Here is a 13,250-nt window from a genome sequence, read left to right on the forward strand (position 1 = left end):
TCCCTTCCTGACCTCCCCAGGACCCACCAAAGCCCCCCCTATCACTCACAGGATCCCACAGCCTCCTTACAGTCGCCCCCAACTGCTCCAAGTCCCCCAAACTCTCTCCCAGTCTCTTCTCAGCCCCACCAGGGTTCACCCAGACCCCTCCCAGTCTCTTCCCAGCACAACCAACGTCATCCCAGTCTCTGCTTTTCCATCCCCAATCTCCTTCCAGGTCCTCCAGGCTCACTCACATCCCTCCCAATCACACCCAGCAACACCAAACTCCCTTCCAGTGTCCACCAGGACCCCAAGAACCTCATCCCACCCTCCCCAGTATCCTCCAAGCCCCTTCTTAGCCCTTCCAAAACCCCAACCTCTTTTCCCAGTTGAAACTAGGATCTCTCCAATTCTCTCCCAGTTGCTCCCAGCACATCCCAGTGGCTGTCCCAGCACCCCCAATTCCTCCCCTGTGCCCCAGTTCCAGCTCAGGGGGTGCTCCAGGCTGACGTGCTCCACCTGGCAGGTGGATGTGACCCTGGCCCGGGGCGGGGTTTCCAGCAGCACCAGGAGCTGGTGGGTCCAGTCCCCATTGGGGACCATGTCGGTGGCCACCACAGAGAGCTCCTGCTGGCCCTGGAACCACCTCAGCTGGGTGTGGGCAGGGTAGAAATCCACCAAGGAGCAGAGCAGGTGCCGGGGCTGGGCTGGGAGCTCGAGGGCACCGGCGAGATGGACATGGTGGGGGGCACTGGGAGAGAGCGGGGACACACTGGGATCAGCTGTGGGGAACTGGGAGAGAGGGGGGAGGGTTGGTGTGGCCTTGGGGCAGACTGGGAATTGACTGGGAGGAACTGGGAATGGACTGGGAAGACTGGGATGGCACTGAGAGAGATGATCGGAGGGGATGGGGGGCACTGTGAGAGAGGGTGGAGATCTCGGAGTGAACTGGGGAGGAACTGGGAATGGGCTGGGAAGGAGTGGGAGGGACTGGGGCGGCACTGGGAGGAACTGGGAATGGGCTGGGAGGGAGTGGGAGGGACTGGGACGGCACTGGGAGGAACTGGGAATGGGCTGGGAAGGAGTGGGAGGGACTGGACAGGCACTGGGAGGAACTGGGAATGAAGCGCGCGGCACTGGGAGGCCGAGTCCAGCGCGGGGCACGCGGCGCTGCGGGTCTGCCTGGCAACTGATGAGTCATCAGAGACTCGCGCTCTGATTGGCTGAGGGGCGGCAGCGCCACGCCAGGCTGAGATGGACAGCCGGGATGCACTGGGAGAGACTGGGATGGACTGGGAGAGCCACGGGGGTCAGTAATTAGTTGGTTGGTCCGTCCTTGGGATGCTGCAGGCGAGGCTACAATTCTGGATGGTACTGAAGCAAGACATTTGGGATCCCTGTCACATGATCCTGTCATTGATCAAGGAATGATGAGGGGGGCTAACCCTCACAGCCTCTGGGCACGGGTTCTGGAAAGTGTAGCACAAAGGTACCTGTGTGCAGATGATCTTTATATGCAGCAGACTCAGTGGAAGACTATAGAACAAGGGATCCAACGTCTGAGAGAAATGGCAGTGGCAGAGATTATCTTCTCAGATGAAATAACAACTAGAAATCCAGGCTTGGTACCATGTACATCTGTGATGTGGCTAAAACTTGTACGGCTTGGGCCACATGAATACACTTCTTCTTTAGCAATAATGAAGCAGGAGGAGAGGGATGAGACTATGCTCAACATGGCAAGGAAACTCCGAGCATATGCAGATGCTGTACATGGCCCAACCCATGCCAGAATTGCAGCAGTGGAAACACGTCTGCAGAAATTAGAAGATAAGATAGAGGACAATCATAAGAGACTCAGGGAGGAGATTAAGGAGGACCTTTTCCAAATCTCAGCAGTACAGATCAGAGGTTCTGGTATCTAACGTAGACGTTCCTCAGATGGTGAGAGAAGGTACACCCCAAGAGCTGAGCTGTGGTTCTTCCTGCGTGACTGCGGAGAAAACATGAGGAGATGGGACGGAAAATCTGCTGCTGCTCTGGCACAACGGGTGCATGAATTGAAGGAAGGCAAGACCCAGAGAGGAAGTGCCACCAAAAGGAGAGCAGCTCCAGTTGCCTGTAGCCAAACTGCCAGGCATGATGATGATGATGACATGTCCGATCCCCTTGAAGGAACCTCTAAGACATACGCCCAAGGCAAGAAGGATAGCCAGGCTTAGAGGGGCCCTGCCTCTAGCCAGGTAGAGGCGAGGGAAAACCGTGTTTTCTGGACTGTGTGCATTTGCTGGCCTGGCACATCGGAGCCACAAAGATTAAAGGCTTTGGTCGATACTGGTGCACAATGCACGTTAATTCCATCAAGACACGTAGGGGCAGAATCTGTCTCTATCGCCGGTGTGACAGGGGGATCACAGGACTTTACCTTGGTGGAAGCTGATGTAAGTCTGGCAGGAAAGGAGTGGAAGAAACACCCTATTGTGACTGGCCCAGAGGCCCCATGTATCTTGGGCATAGATTACCTCTGAAGGGGGTATTTTAAAGACCCAAAGGGACTCAGGTGGGCATTTGGGAGAGCAGCTGTAGCGACTGAGGTCATCCAGCAATTGAACACTTTGCCTGGACTGTCTGAGAATCCAACTACAGTAGGACTTCTGGAGGGAGAAGAACAAAAGGTAGCAATTGCCACTTCAACAGTGCATCGTTGACAGTACAGAACAACTCGAGATGCTGTGGTTCCCATCCATAGGATGATCCGAGAGCTGGAGAGCCAAGGGGTGGTCAGCAAAACCCACTCACCCTTCAACAGCCCCATCTGGCCTGTGCGCAAATCTGAAGGAGAATGGAGATTGACTGTAGACTATCATGCATTGAATGAAGTGACTCCAGCACTGAGCGCTGCTGTACCGGATATGCTGGAACTCCAGCACGAGCTGGAGTCCAAGGCAGTGAAGTGGTATGACACTATTGATATTGCCAATGCATTTTTCTCCATCCCTCTGGCAGCAGAATGCAGGCCTCAGTTTGCATTTACATGGAGGGCAGTGCAGTACACCTGGAACCGACTGCCCCAGGGGTGGAAACACAGCCCCACCATCTGCCATGGACTGATCGAGACTGCACTAGAAAAGGGTGAGGCTCCAGAACACCTGCAATACATTGATGATATCATTGTGTGGGGGAGCACAGTGGCAGAAGTGTTTGAGAAAGGTGAGAGGATCATCCAGATACTACTAGAAGCTGGCTTCGCCATCAAGAAGAGCAAAGTCAAGGGACCTGCCCGAGAGATCCAGTTCCTGGGAGTGAAATGGCAAGATGGAAGGCGCCAGATTCCCACTGAGGTCATCAACAAGATCACAGCTATGTCCCCACCAACCAGCAAAAAGGAAACACAAGCTTTCCTAGGTGCCATAGGTTTCTGGAGAATGCACATTCCCGAGTATAGCCAGATTGTGAGCCCTCTTTACCTGGTTACCCGAAAGAAGAATGATTTCCACTGGGGCCCTGAGCAGCAACAAGCCTTCACCCAGATCAAGCAGGAGATCGCTCATGCTGTAGCCCTTGGCCCAGTCAGGACGAGACCAGAGGTCAAGAATGTGCTCTACTCTGCAGCCGGGAACCATGGGTTGTCCTGGAGCCTTTGGCAGAAAGTGCCTGGGGAGACTCAAGGCCGACCACTGGGATTCTGGAGCCGAAGTTACAGAGGGTCTGAAGCCAACTACACTCCCACAGAGAAGGAAATCTTGGCTGCCTTTGAAGGAGTTCAAGCTGCCTCGGAGGTAATTGGCACAGAAGCACAACTCCTCCTGGCACCCCGACTCCCGGTGCTGGGGTGGATGTTTAAAGGAAAGGTTCCTACTACCCACCATGCCACTGACACCACATGGAGCAAATGGATTGCCCTCATCACTCAACGCGCCCGTATTGGAAACCTGAATTGCCCTGGGATTTTGGAGATAATTACAAACAAGCCAGAAAGTAAAAACTTTAGTCTCACTGATAATGAGGAGCAGGTACGAGTGACAAGGGCTGAAGAAGCTCCACCATACAACCAACTACCAGCAGAGGAGACCTGCTACGGTGTTTTCACTGACGGTTCCTGTCACATCGTAGGGATGAACCGGCAGTGGAAAGCAGCCGTATGGAGCCCCACAGGACAAGTTGCAGAAGCTACTGAAGGAGAAGGTGGATTGAGCCAACTCGCTGAACTCAAGGCCGTCCAGCTGGCCCTGGACATTGCTGAAAGGGAGAAGTGGCCAAAGCTCTACCTTTATACTGATTCATGGATGGTAGCCAATGCTCTGTGGGGCTGGCTGGGAAGGTGGAGGAAGGCCAACTGGCAACGTAGAGGAAAGCCAATCTGGGCTGCTGATATATGGAAAGACATTGCCTCTTGGGTGGAAAAGCTAATGGTGAAAGTCCGTCATGTAGATGCCCATGTCCCCAAAAGTCGGGCTAATGAGGAGCACCGAAACAACGAGCAGGTAGATCAGGCAGCAAGAATAGAGATGTCAAAGATAGACTTAGATGGGCACCATGAGGGGGAGTTGTTCCTGGCTCGATGGGCTCATGTTGCCCCAGGCCATCAGGGCAGAGATGCCACCTACAAGTGGGCATGAGACCGAGGGGTGGATCTAACCATGGACAGTATTTCTCAGGTGATCCATGACTGTGAGACCTGTGCTGCCATCAAACAGGCCAAGCGGGTGAAGCCCCTGTGGTGTGGTGGGCGATGGTCCAAATACAAGTATGCGGAAGCCTGGCAGATTGACTATATCACAGTGCCCCAGACACACCTCAGACAGGCATTCCTTGTGTGGTTTCTTCTGTCTTGCATGTGTATTGTGGGCTCGAGTCTGTCTCTCGATTCCCTTGTGGGCAGGGGCGGCCCTGTTGGCCGTGCGGAGCCCCCGTGGTTTTCTGGGCTTGTGCCAGAGGGTTCTGGGGTGGGTTGAAGGGCGCTGCTGGGGGGCTGCCAGGTGCCTCTGGCACACCGCCCTGAGAGCGCCCGGTCTCGTCTGATCTCGGAAGCTGAGCAGGGTCGGGCCCTGCTGCTGCTGGGGGCAGCGAGGACGATGTCAAGGATGACAACCTCTTGCTCCACCTGACCACCGGCAGGCTGAAGATGGTGGACTTTGATTCTGACACCTCCTTCAAAGCCAGATTCCACAGGGAATTTGCAGATGAGTCCACATGCAGGGGGATGCTCCCAGATTTGGGCATTGCACAGCCTGGCTGGGAACCAAAGGTTCCCCTTTGCTGGGGCGGATGCAGCTGATCCTTCAGTCGGCTGCCAGGCTGCTTTTGGCAGGGCTGGGGGCATGGGCTGGGGTGGGTACGAAATGGGAGTGGGCTCCTGGCCCTGCCAACAGCCCCCAGCACCCACCGTGCCTCGGGCTGGGGCTGGGCTGGGGCAGCCAGCCCGACACAAACAAACCCCCATGGTGGGAGCAGAGGTGGGACTCCAGACCCTGTGCAGGGGCTGCTTTGCTTTGCAGGCAAGGAAGGGCTTGGGCTGCTCCACTGCCCTTGTTTGCTTTGGGATCACCATGGGGGCCGTGCAGGGGAAGGGAGAAAGCCTGGGATTCCCTCACCCATGGTGGGTTTTTCCCTGGCATGCAGGGGTTGGGCCTTCCTTAAGCCCCTGACAGTGATAAGATTTTTGACATTTTTATTGTTTCCCTTTTTGACTGTAATCTATTTTCCATAATTTGATGTTTGTTTTTCTAGAGGAAGCGTTCCAGGTGGGGTCCAGTCTGGATCAGGACGTGCTTGGGAGCAGCTGCAGCGTGGATGGGCCGTGCCCTTGGAGAAGGCTGAGGGCATCGTTTGGGAGCAGCTTTTCTTCCAGCGGGGGATGGTGTGAGGTGGGTCCTGTCTGCTGGGGATGGTGGGATCAGAGCTCTGGGGAGATGGCAGCGAGCACAGGAGCGTCCTGCTCTGGGCAGCTGCTGAGGGCTGGAGGTGCCGTGGCTGGCTGCAGGCTGGGCACATGTCCTGCCCTCCTGCTCTGCTCCCAAAGGCAGCAGTGATGGGCAGCTCTGGGCACAGCTCTGGCACAGCCAGCATGGCCTGGGCACCGCGGGCGTCTGGGACAAGGGGACAGGAGCCTTCAGCTGACGGGGCTTTCTGGTTTCTCTCCTTGCAGCCGGGCTCTGTGGGTGCTGAGGCTGCTCTGGGCCCTGCTGGAGCTCTGCTGGAGCTCAGCACCGGGCTGCAATCAGCCAAAGGAGAAATGGGGTGCCCTGCAGCACAGACTGGCTTGAGCATTTCAGCAACACAGCTCAAGTCTGCAGAGTGTACACCTCCAAGGAAAAACACGCAGCCACCCAAAAATAAACTTGTTCAATAACGTCTGAAATGAAATCAATCTGGGATGACCCCAAATGACTTTTTGCAGCTTGCTCAAACAGCAGCTCAGCCCTTCTCTGAACTGTTCTCTCCCCCACCTGCCTTTTACTCCCCAACTGCTCCCTCTTTTCCCACAGTGAGTTCCCAGCCCATTCCAATCTCCATCACACTGTTGCCTTCCTTGGTGCCCCTCACCATGAGGAAGGCTGAGGTCCAGGCTTAGGGACTCATCCTGTCACTGGCTGCGGAGCAGCAATGTCTCAGAGGTCTGGTGGGATTTTAGTGTCATTCAGAGCTGCTCTCCAGCCCCCAGCTCTCCTCACTGCTGAGTTCCCGCTCCCTTTTCCTCGTCCTTGCAGCAGGATGAGCTCTGTGAATCCCCTGGAGCCTCCCCACTCTTCCCAGCCCACACACCCACCTCAGTTAGGCTGAAGCTGCAGCTTCTGTGTCTCCTCTGGCACACCAGTGCAGTCCCCTGTGCGGGGAGCCCCAGCCCCAGAGCACAGCACTCAGCAGTGCAGTCGGGGCTGGAGCAGCTGCCCTGCAGCCCTGCCTTGGCTCTTTGTGGCAGGGAATGCTCCCTGTTTGCAGCTGTCCCTGCAGGATGGCCCCAGGGCAGAGCCCAGCCGGGCTCCCACTGCAGCCCCTGAAGCTTGGGGCAGACAGTGGTCCCAGAGCTGAGGTTCACGGGGAGCCCCCGGAGCTGTGCCTCGCACTCTGTTGCCGTGTCCCCGTGCAGGCTGGCTTGTACGGGGTGAATGTACCAGCCCTGCTTTGACTGACAGGGGCCGGGCCCATCACATCTCTCCCAAGGCTGCAGGCATTGCCCAGGCCAGAATCTGAAGGGGCACAGAGATCCGAGCACTGAAATCATCCAGACTGGGTTTTCAAAGGCCCTTTAGAAGGAAGGGCTTGAGAATAAATGTGCTCTGTTTGCCACATAAACATCGGGGTGAGTGGTCTCTTTGGCTCCAACCCACTTTCCTCCCCGAGTCAACGTTACCCACTCCCTCACACGTCCCCCCCGAGCCTTCCCACTGCCTTGTCCTGTCAGGGCTCCCGCAGCCCCTCATCCCTTCGTGGCCCCGTCCCCTCAGGGTCTCCCCAGCCCGGCCAACCTGCCCGGCAGCAGCGCCGCAGCCCCACAGGAGCTCCAGAGGAGCCCCACCAAGAGGCACCTGGGAGCCCTCAGCAATCCAGCCAGCAGCACACGGGCAGGAGGACACGGATGGCGCTTCCTGGCTGGGACAGGGCTTGTGGCCATCTCCAGGCACCGCTCTCACAGAGATCCCCACAGCTCCAGCCCCTGCCCATCTGCTCTGTGGGCAGCATAGAGGCTTCAGCAGAGCCACCAAAGGCCAAGGGGCTTCTGGCCATTTTCCCTGCAACCCTGCATGCCTGGGCAGCTTGCTGAGCCCAGGAACCCTTTTGTCCCTCTACCCCTCGGCCCTGCAGAGCCTGGGCAGCCAAAGAAAGATCCTGGGAGTCTGTCTATAGCAACACATCCTATATTTAAAGCTAAAGAAAAACAAAAAGAAAGAAAAGAACAATCTTAAAGAAACTAAACATTCCTGCTGGCTCAGGTGGCCCCAGCAGACAGAGCCTCTGGAATCAGCTCTCTGCAGAGCTCCAGCAGCGCAGCCAGCCGAGCCCCGACAGACGAGGCCGTCTCCTCCATGCCCTGCAGAGCCGATCACGCAGGTTGTCAAAGATGGAATATGGAGCTCTCTCTGCTTCCTGGAGGATGCACAATGTTTGTACTGCCAGGCTTGCAACGGCGACGCTGGTGTCATTTTCCATGCCTTCAAGGGCTGAAAGAGAGAGGAACAGAGCCATGGTCAGTTCCCACATCTGAGGGGACCCGAGGGGACTCTGTGCCAGGGCCATCCCAGCCAGCTCTGGCCATGGCCAGCAGGGAGCAGGGACCAGCTGGATCAGCCCGAAGCTGCTGGCCACGAATCCCCCAGGTGCCCTGAAAGCTCTGTGTGCTCTGCCCACGCCGGCCCTGGTCCGCACAGGGAGCAGAGCCCTCCACAGCCGGGGCAGGGCTCGCAGCTCCCCCGGCAGCCCCCGCTGGCAGCCCGCTGCCCTCACTCACCCTCAGAGAGGAGCTGGAGCTCTTCCTTCCTCCCCCTCAGGTGCCGCCCGGCCGTCCCTGGGAACACAGAGCCTGTCAGGCCCAGGGCACAGCTCCCTGCCAGCGGCGCCGCCAGCCCTGTGCCCACACGCCCTCCTGGCCCGGCTCGTGGCTCACCCATGAACCTGACGGCCGCCTCTCGCAGGGGCTCCTGTGGGCTCTGCAGGTAGGGCAGGGCCCGGCGCAGGTGCTCGGCCACGCTGCTGCTGTCCTCTGCCAGCTGCAGAGAGCAGCAGGAGGGAAGGGTTGGCCCCGCAGCCCCCCGGGCCGGGGCTCCATGGGCACCCGGCTCGGGCCGCAGGAGCCTGGAGCAGAGCCCGCGCGGCCTCGGGCTGCAGCAGCGGGCAGGGGCACAGCTGCCAGCCCGCACACCGAGCACCGCGCTCAGGGGCTGCTCCAGGCTGGGGCTGCGGCTTCCCGGCCCTCCTTACCAACCACTCGGTGAACTGCCACAGCTTCTGGTTCTGCACCAGCTCTCCATGATCCCTCCTCTTGAGGAACTCGGTCGCACAAAGCAGTGTTTCCTGAGAAGCCTGGAGAGCAGCAGAGACGCGGAGATGGCCCCACAGCCCAGGGCGCAGGACCCCGTCCCTGTGCCAAGGCCAGCAGGAGCTGCAGCCTGCGAGGCGCCAGGGCAGGGCCAGCCCAGCCCCTGCCAGGGGCCAGCGGCAGCTGCCGAGTCCTCACCTCTGCCACTCGCTGGTTCTCATCGTGGCAGTGCAAGGAGAGGGGCAGCAGGCTCTGGCGCACGTGTGCCTTCAGGACCTTTCTCTCCTCTTCCGGAAAAAAATCCAGCATCTCCCGGAAGATAAAGAGGGAGCACAACTGCACCTGGCTGTCCTCCTGTATGAAAGGAAGGAAGAAAGGCCTCAGCGTCACCTGCTTCAGGCTCCCCTGGGCACAGCCTGTGAGTGCACAGGGCACAAAGTGTGCGGGCAGCACCCGCTGGCCGTGGCTGGAGGCGCAGAGCCTTACGTTGTCAAAGAGTGGCAGGAGCGCCTCAGCCAGCTGCAGGGCGAGGGCGCTGGTTATTGGGGCACCATTGCACAGGAACAAACCCCTGAGGAGAACCGTGGTCATCCTGAGCATGACGCTGTCATCTTCCTGCAGGAGCTCCACCAGCCTTTCATGCAGGCTCCACATCCTAATGGCCATCTACTTGTGGAACACAAGTGTGTGAAACACCATCCTGCTGCCACAGGGCCCAGGGGCCAAAGGCCTGTGCCAAAGCCCTGGGGCAGCTGCAGCAGGAGGCAGGAGAGCTGGCAGCAGCTGCCCCAGTGCCCCAAGGCCAGCCAAGCCCCAGGGACTGCCTTCCCCAGCCCCACGCTGGCAGCACGGCTTCAGCCCCTGCGCTCTTCTCACCGAGACACTGGTGGTGCCGAGCGCCACGAGGCCTCGGAGTGCCAAGCGACGCCTCCCCCTGCACTCGCTCTGCAGGTGCTTGGACAGGAACTGCAGGACGCTGTCACGGCACTCACTCAAGTTCAGGTGCTCCAGGGTCTGAAAGGCACAGGCCAGTGACGGGGGAGCGGCCGGCGGGAGCCCAGAACCGCCCAGGGCCGGGCCCAGGCAGCAGCACAGGGTGCGGGCTCCGTCCCAGGCACTGCGGCCAAGAGAGGGCAGAGAGCCGGGAGGCAGCTCAGCGAGGCAGCGCCGGCCTTCAGGCTCACCTCCACAAGGAACGCCAGGGCGGCCAAATCCCGGCACGGCGTGTCCTTGCTGAGCAGCCCGAGCAGGTGGAATGCAATGGCGGAACACGCGGCTTCGGATGCGCGGTGCATTTCTCTGACAGGAGGAAACAGGAGCCAAACCCCTGAGCCAGTGGGGCAAACCTCTCCCAGGACTGCCTCACAGAGCTCTGGCCTTTCTCCACCACCCTGCAAGGGGCAGCTGAGCCCTCTGGGAGGTTGCTGCTCTTGGGCACGCTCCTCTCCCAGCCTTTTGCAGCCTCCTTGGCCGTCCCTTGGTGACAAGGCCTTCTGGCCCACGGCCACGGGGACTGTGTGGGGCACCTCGGGCACAGGGCACACATGCCGGGGACAGCTGGGGAGCAGGGGGTCTCACCTGGCCAGCACGCCCACAGCACAGTGGTGGGTGTCAGCACAGAGCAGTGTGTCCCAGCCACGCTTGTCTTCCACGGCCACCACCACATCCTCATAGTGCAGTCGGCAGAGCAGGGCCTTCAGGGTCTGCTCTGCAAAGCTGTGCGCAGAGCAAAGCCCAGGTCACGCTGGGAGCACTGGCCCCTGCCCTGGGCACATGGCAGGGACAGGAGGACTGGCATGGAGCACCTGCTGGGGCTGGTGGCAAGGCCGTGTTGCTGCTGGCATCCCTTCCAGAAGGTATCGACCTCCTCTGGCACATCCAGAGTGCTGAAGAGCACTTGGAAGAGCAGATGCACAAAGAGGCCGGGGAAACACACGGTGACTACGTGTGGCACACAGGGCAGCTGGAGAATCTTCCACATCACCACGGTTGCCTGCAAAGGACAGAGCAGCCCGAGACAGCGCTCAGTGCCGAGGTGTCCGTGTGGCAGGGCCCGAGCACGGGAGGGAGAGGCCCAGAGAGACGCAGGGGGAGCACCGGGCCTGGTGGCCCTGGAGCTGCCCCGAGGCCAGGTTTCAGCCCAGCGCCTGAGGCAGGGAGACGCCGTGGGGGAGGGAGGATGGAGAGCTGCTGGAGAGGTGGCCTTGGGGCCAGCAGAGTCAGAAACTCACAGCCAGGGCAAGGACAGCCGTGTGGTCCCCATCGGAGGTGCACGTGCTGTGCTCTGGCCAGCTCCCCAGCACATCGAGGAGCACGAGCATGGCCGGCTCTGCAGTCCTCAGCGAGCACATGATGTTCTTCCACATGGCCAGAGCAGCTCTGTGGGGTCAGAGCTCTGTCTCAGAGGAGTCTGGGACACAGCAGCGTGGCCTGGGCGGCAGCGGGGAGCTGAGCTGCTCTGCCAGCCCTGCCTCTGCCCACTGCCCCTCACTGGCAGCACGCAGGCAGCCCAGCCCTGTGGGGACTGGCCCCTGAGGGGCAGGGGGGAAGCATGGCAGCACGCTGGGGGGCTGGCAGGGGCCAGGGCTGGCAAAGGGAGCAGCCAGAGGGCCCTGGAATTCTCTGTGTGTCAGACACCTGGCACAGGCTGTGCAGGGGGAAGGGCTGCTGAGCCCTGAGCCCTCTGGGCAGCTGGGCCCCGTACCTGTCACACAGTGGGGCCACACGCAGAAGAGCCATCACCACGTCAGAGGGCTGTGCCTCTGTCAGATCCAGAAGGGGCCTGTACAGATTGTACTCAGGAAACTCATTGGCCACGAGCCACTGGTGGATGAACCTCACCATGGCGGGCACCTGGAGAAGGCAGGGGAGACTTGGAAAGCTGCCGGAGGAAGGAATGTGCCCAGCTGCCCCAGAGAAGTGCTTCCCTTGCCACCACACTGCCATGGCCTCAAAGGCTCCCAGGGAGCAGCAGGCATGGCTTGGGAGGCCAAGCAATTGCTGGGAGGAGAAAAGCCAGGCCACAGGCTGCTCACTTGCTCTGGGCTGGAAGGACCCTCCTCCACAAGCATATCCAGCAGGGCAGCGCTGCTCTTGGTTTTGAAGATGGGAGAGTACGCCCTGAGCACAGTGCCCATGGCGCTGCTCTCTTCCTCCCGAATCCTCTTCATGAATTTGCAAACCATCTGCAGCAGAAGGGCAAGAACCCCGGGATGCTGCATGGAGTGCTCGGAGCACAGTGCTGGGCTGAGCGGTGCCAGCAGGCCCAGCCCAGGTGGGGATGGCTGCAGGTACCTGCGCTGTTCTGCGGAAGCGGCCACGGGTGCGTTCCTGCTCTCGTGTGCGCTGCACGGCTGCACCTGGCAAAGACCGAGCGCAGCCTGAGCTGAGGGGCTGCGGGAGAGGCCGGAGAACACAGCCCAGCCCTGCGCTGCCCAGGCAGGGACAGCCCCGCGCCGGCCCAGGGCACGGAGCACGGCTGTGGGGTGTCTGCCCGGCCCCTATTCCATCCTGTCCATGGGCATGGCCCCAGGGGATGGGATGGGATGGGATGGGACGGGACGGGATGGCATGGCATGGCATGGCATGGCATGGCATGGCATGGCATGGCATGGCATGGCATGGGGCCAAGCTGGCTGCAGGCACCATCCCTGTGGCCCAGCTCTTCCACTCACCCTTCTGCAGTGGCTGGAACTGCTCCAGCTCTTCAGGCTGCTGTGCTGGGGCAGCTCCAGGGCCTTCTTTCTCCTCCTTGCCCCAGGCCAGCTTGGGCACCCTCGCAGGTCTGAGCTCTACATCACTGCCTGGATTCATGGCTATTTGCAGAAGGTGAAAAGGAAAAGGTCCGAGTCAGCAAGTGCTGCAGTCGTGCCTTGAGGGCACCTGCAAGAATGAAGTCTTGGCAAGGCTACAGGACAGCAAGTCCTGCACTCTGGGCCTGGGGGCTCCAGGCACAAGGACAGGAGACTCCTGTCAAGGACGGTGCAAAGCAAATGCCACAGTCTGCCCTCGAGGGCAGCTGCAGAAGAGATGTCTCGGGAAGGCCAGGGGTCACCAAGTGCTCTGGTCTGGCCACGAGCTCACCTGCAGAAGTAATACCTCGGGAAAGCTCCGGGTCAGCAAGGAACGAGTGGCTGTGCGAGGGCTCCTCTCAGCACCGCTCTCTCCCGTCCTGTCTCGTCGTGTGCACTGAGCACTCTGGCGTGGCCTTGTCACTGCCAACACCTCTGCCAGAGCGTGTCACAAAGGGCCCTTGGAATCCCCTGTCCCGTTCCATTCCACGGTGACCATG

At 59.9% G+C, this 13,250-nt stretch overlaps 1 protein-coding gene across 1 annotated transcript in view; it reads right to left on the bottom strand.

Annotated features, from left to right (window-relative positions):
* Nucleotides 1-1,903: 1,903 nt before the first annotated feature.
* Nucleotides 1,904-13,250, bottom strand: part of LOC146764329 (uncharacterized) — a 29,748-nt gene continuing 18,401 nt past the window's right edge. The window contains exons 3-5 of the mRNA XM_085565006.1: nucleotides 9,350-9,375; nucleotides 8,902-9,003; nucleotides 1,904-1,975 (exon numbers count right to left, since the gene is read on the bottom strand). Coding sequence (XP_085421132.1) covers nucleotides 1,904-1,975; nucleotides 8,902-9,003; nucleotides 9,350-9,375 — 200 coding nt within the window. The remainder of the gene's footprint in view (nucleotides 1,976-8,901; nucleotides 9,004-9,349; nucleotides 9,376-13,250) is intronic.

Source organism: Lonchura striata, chromosome 35, assembly GCF_050655825.1.
Source record: "Lonchura striata isolate lonStrDom1 chromosome 35, ASM5065582v1, whole genome shotgun sequence".
Taxonomy (NCBI): domain Eukaryota; kingdom Metazoa; phylum Chordata; class Aves; order Passeriformes; family Estrildidae; genus Lonchura; species Lonchura striata.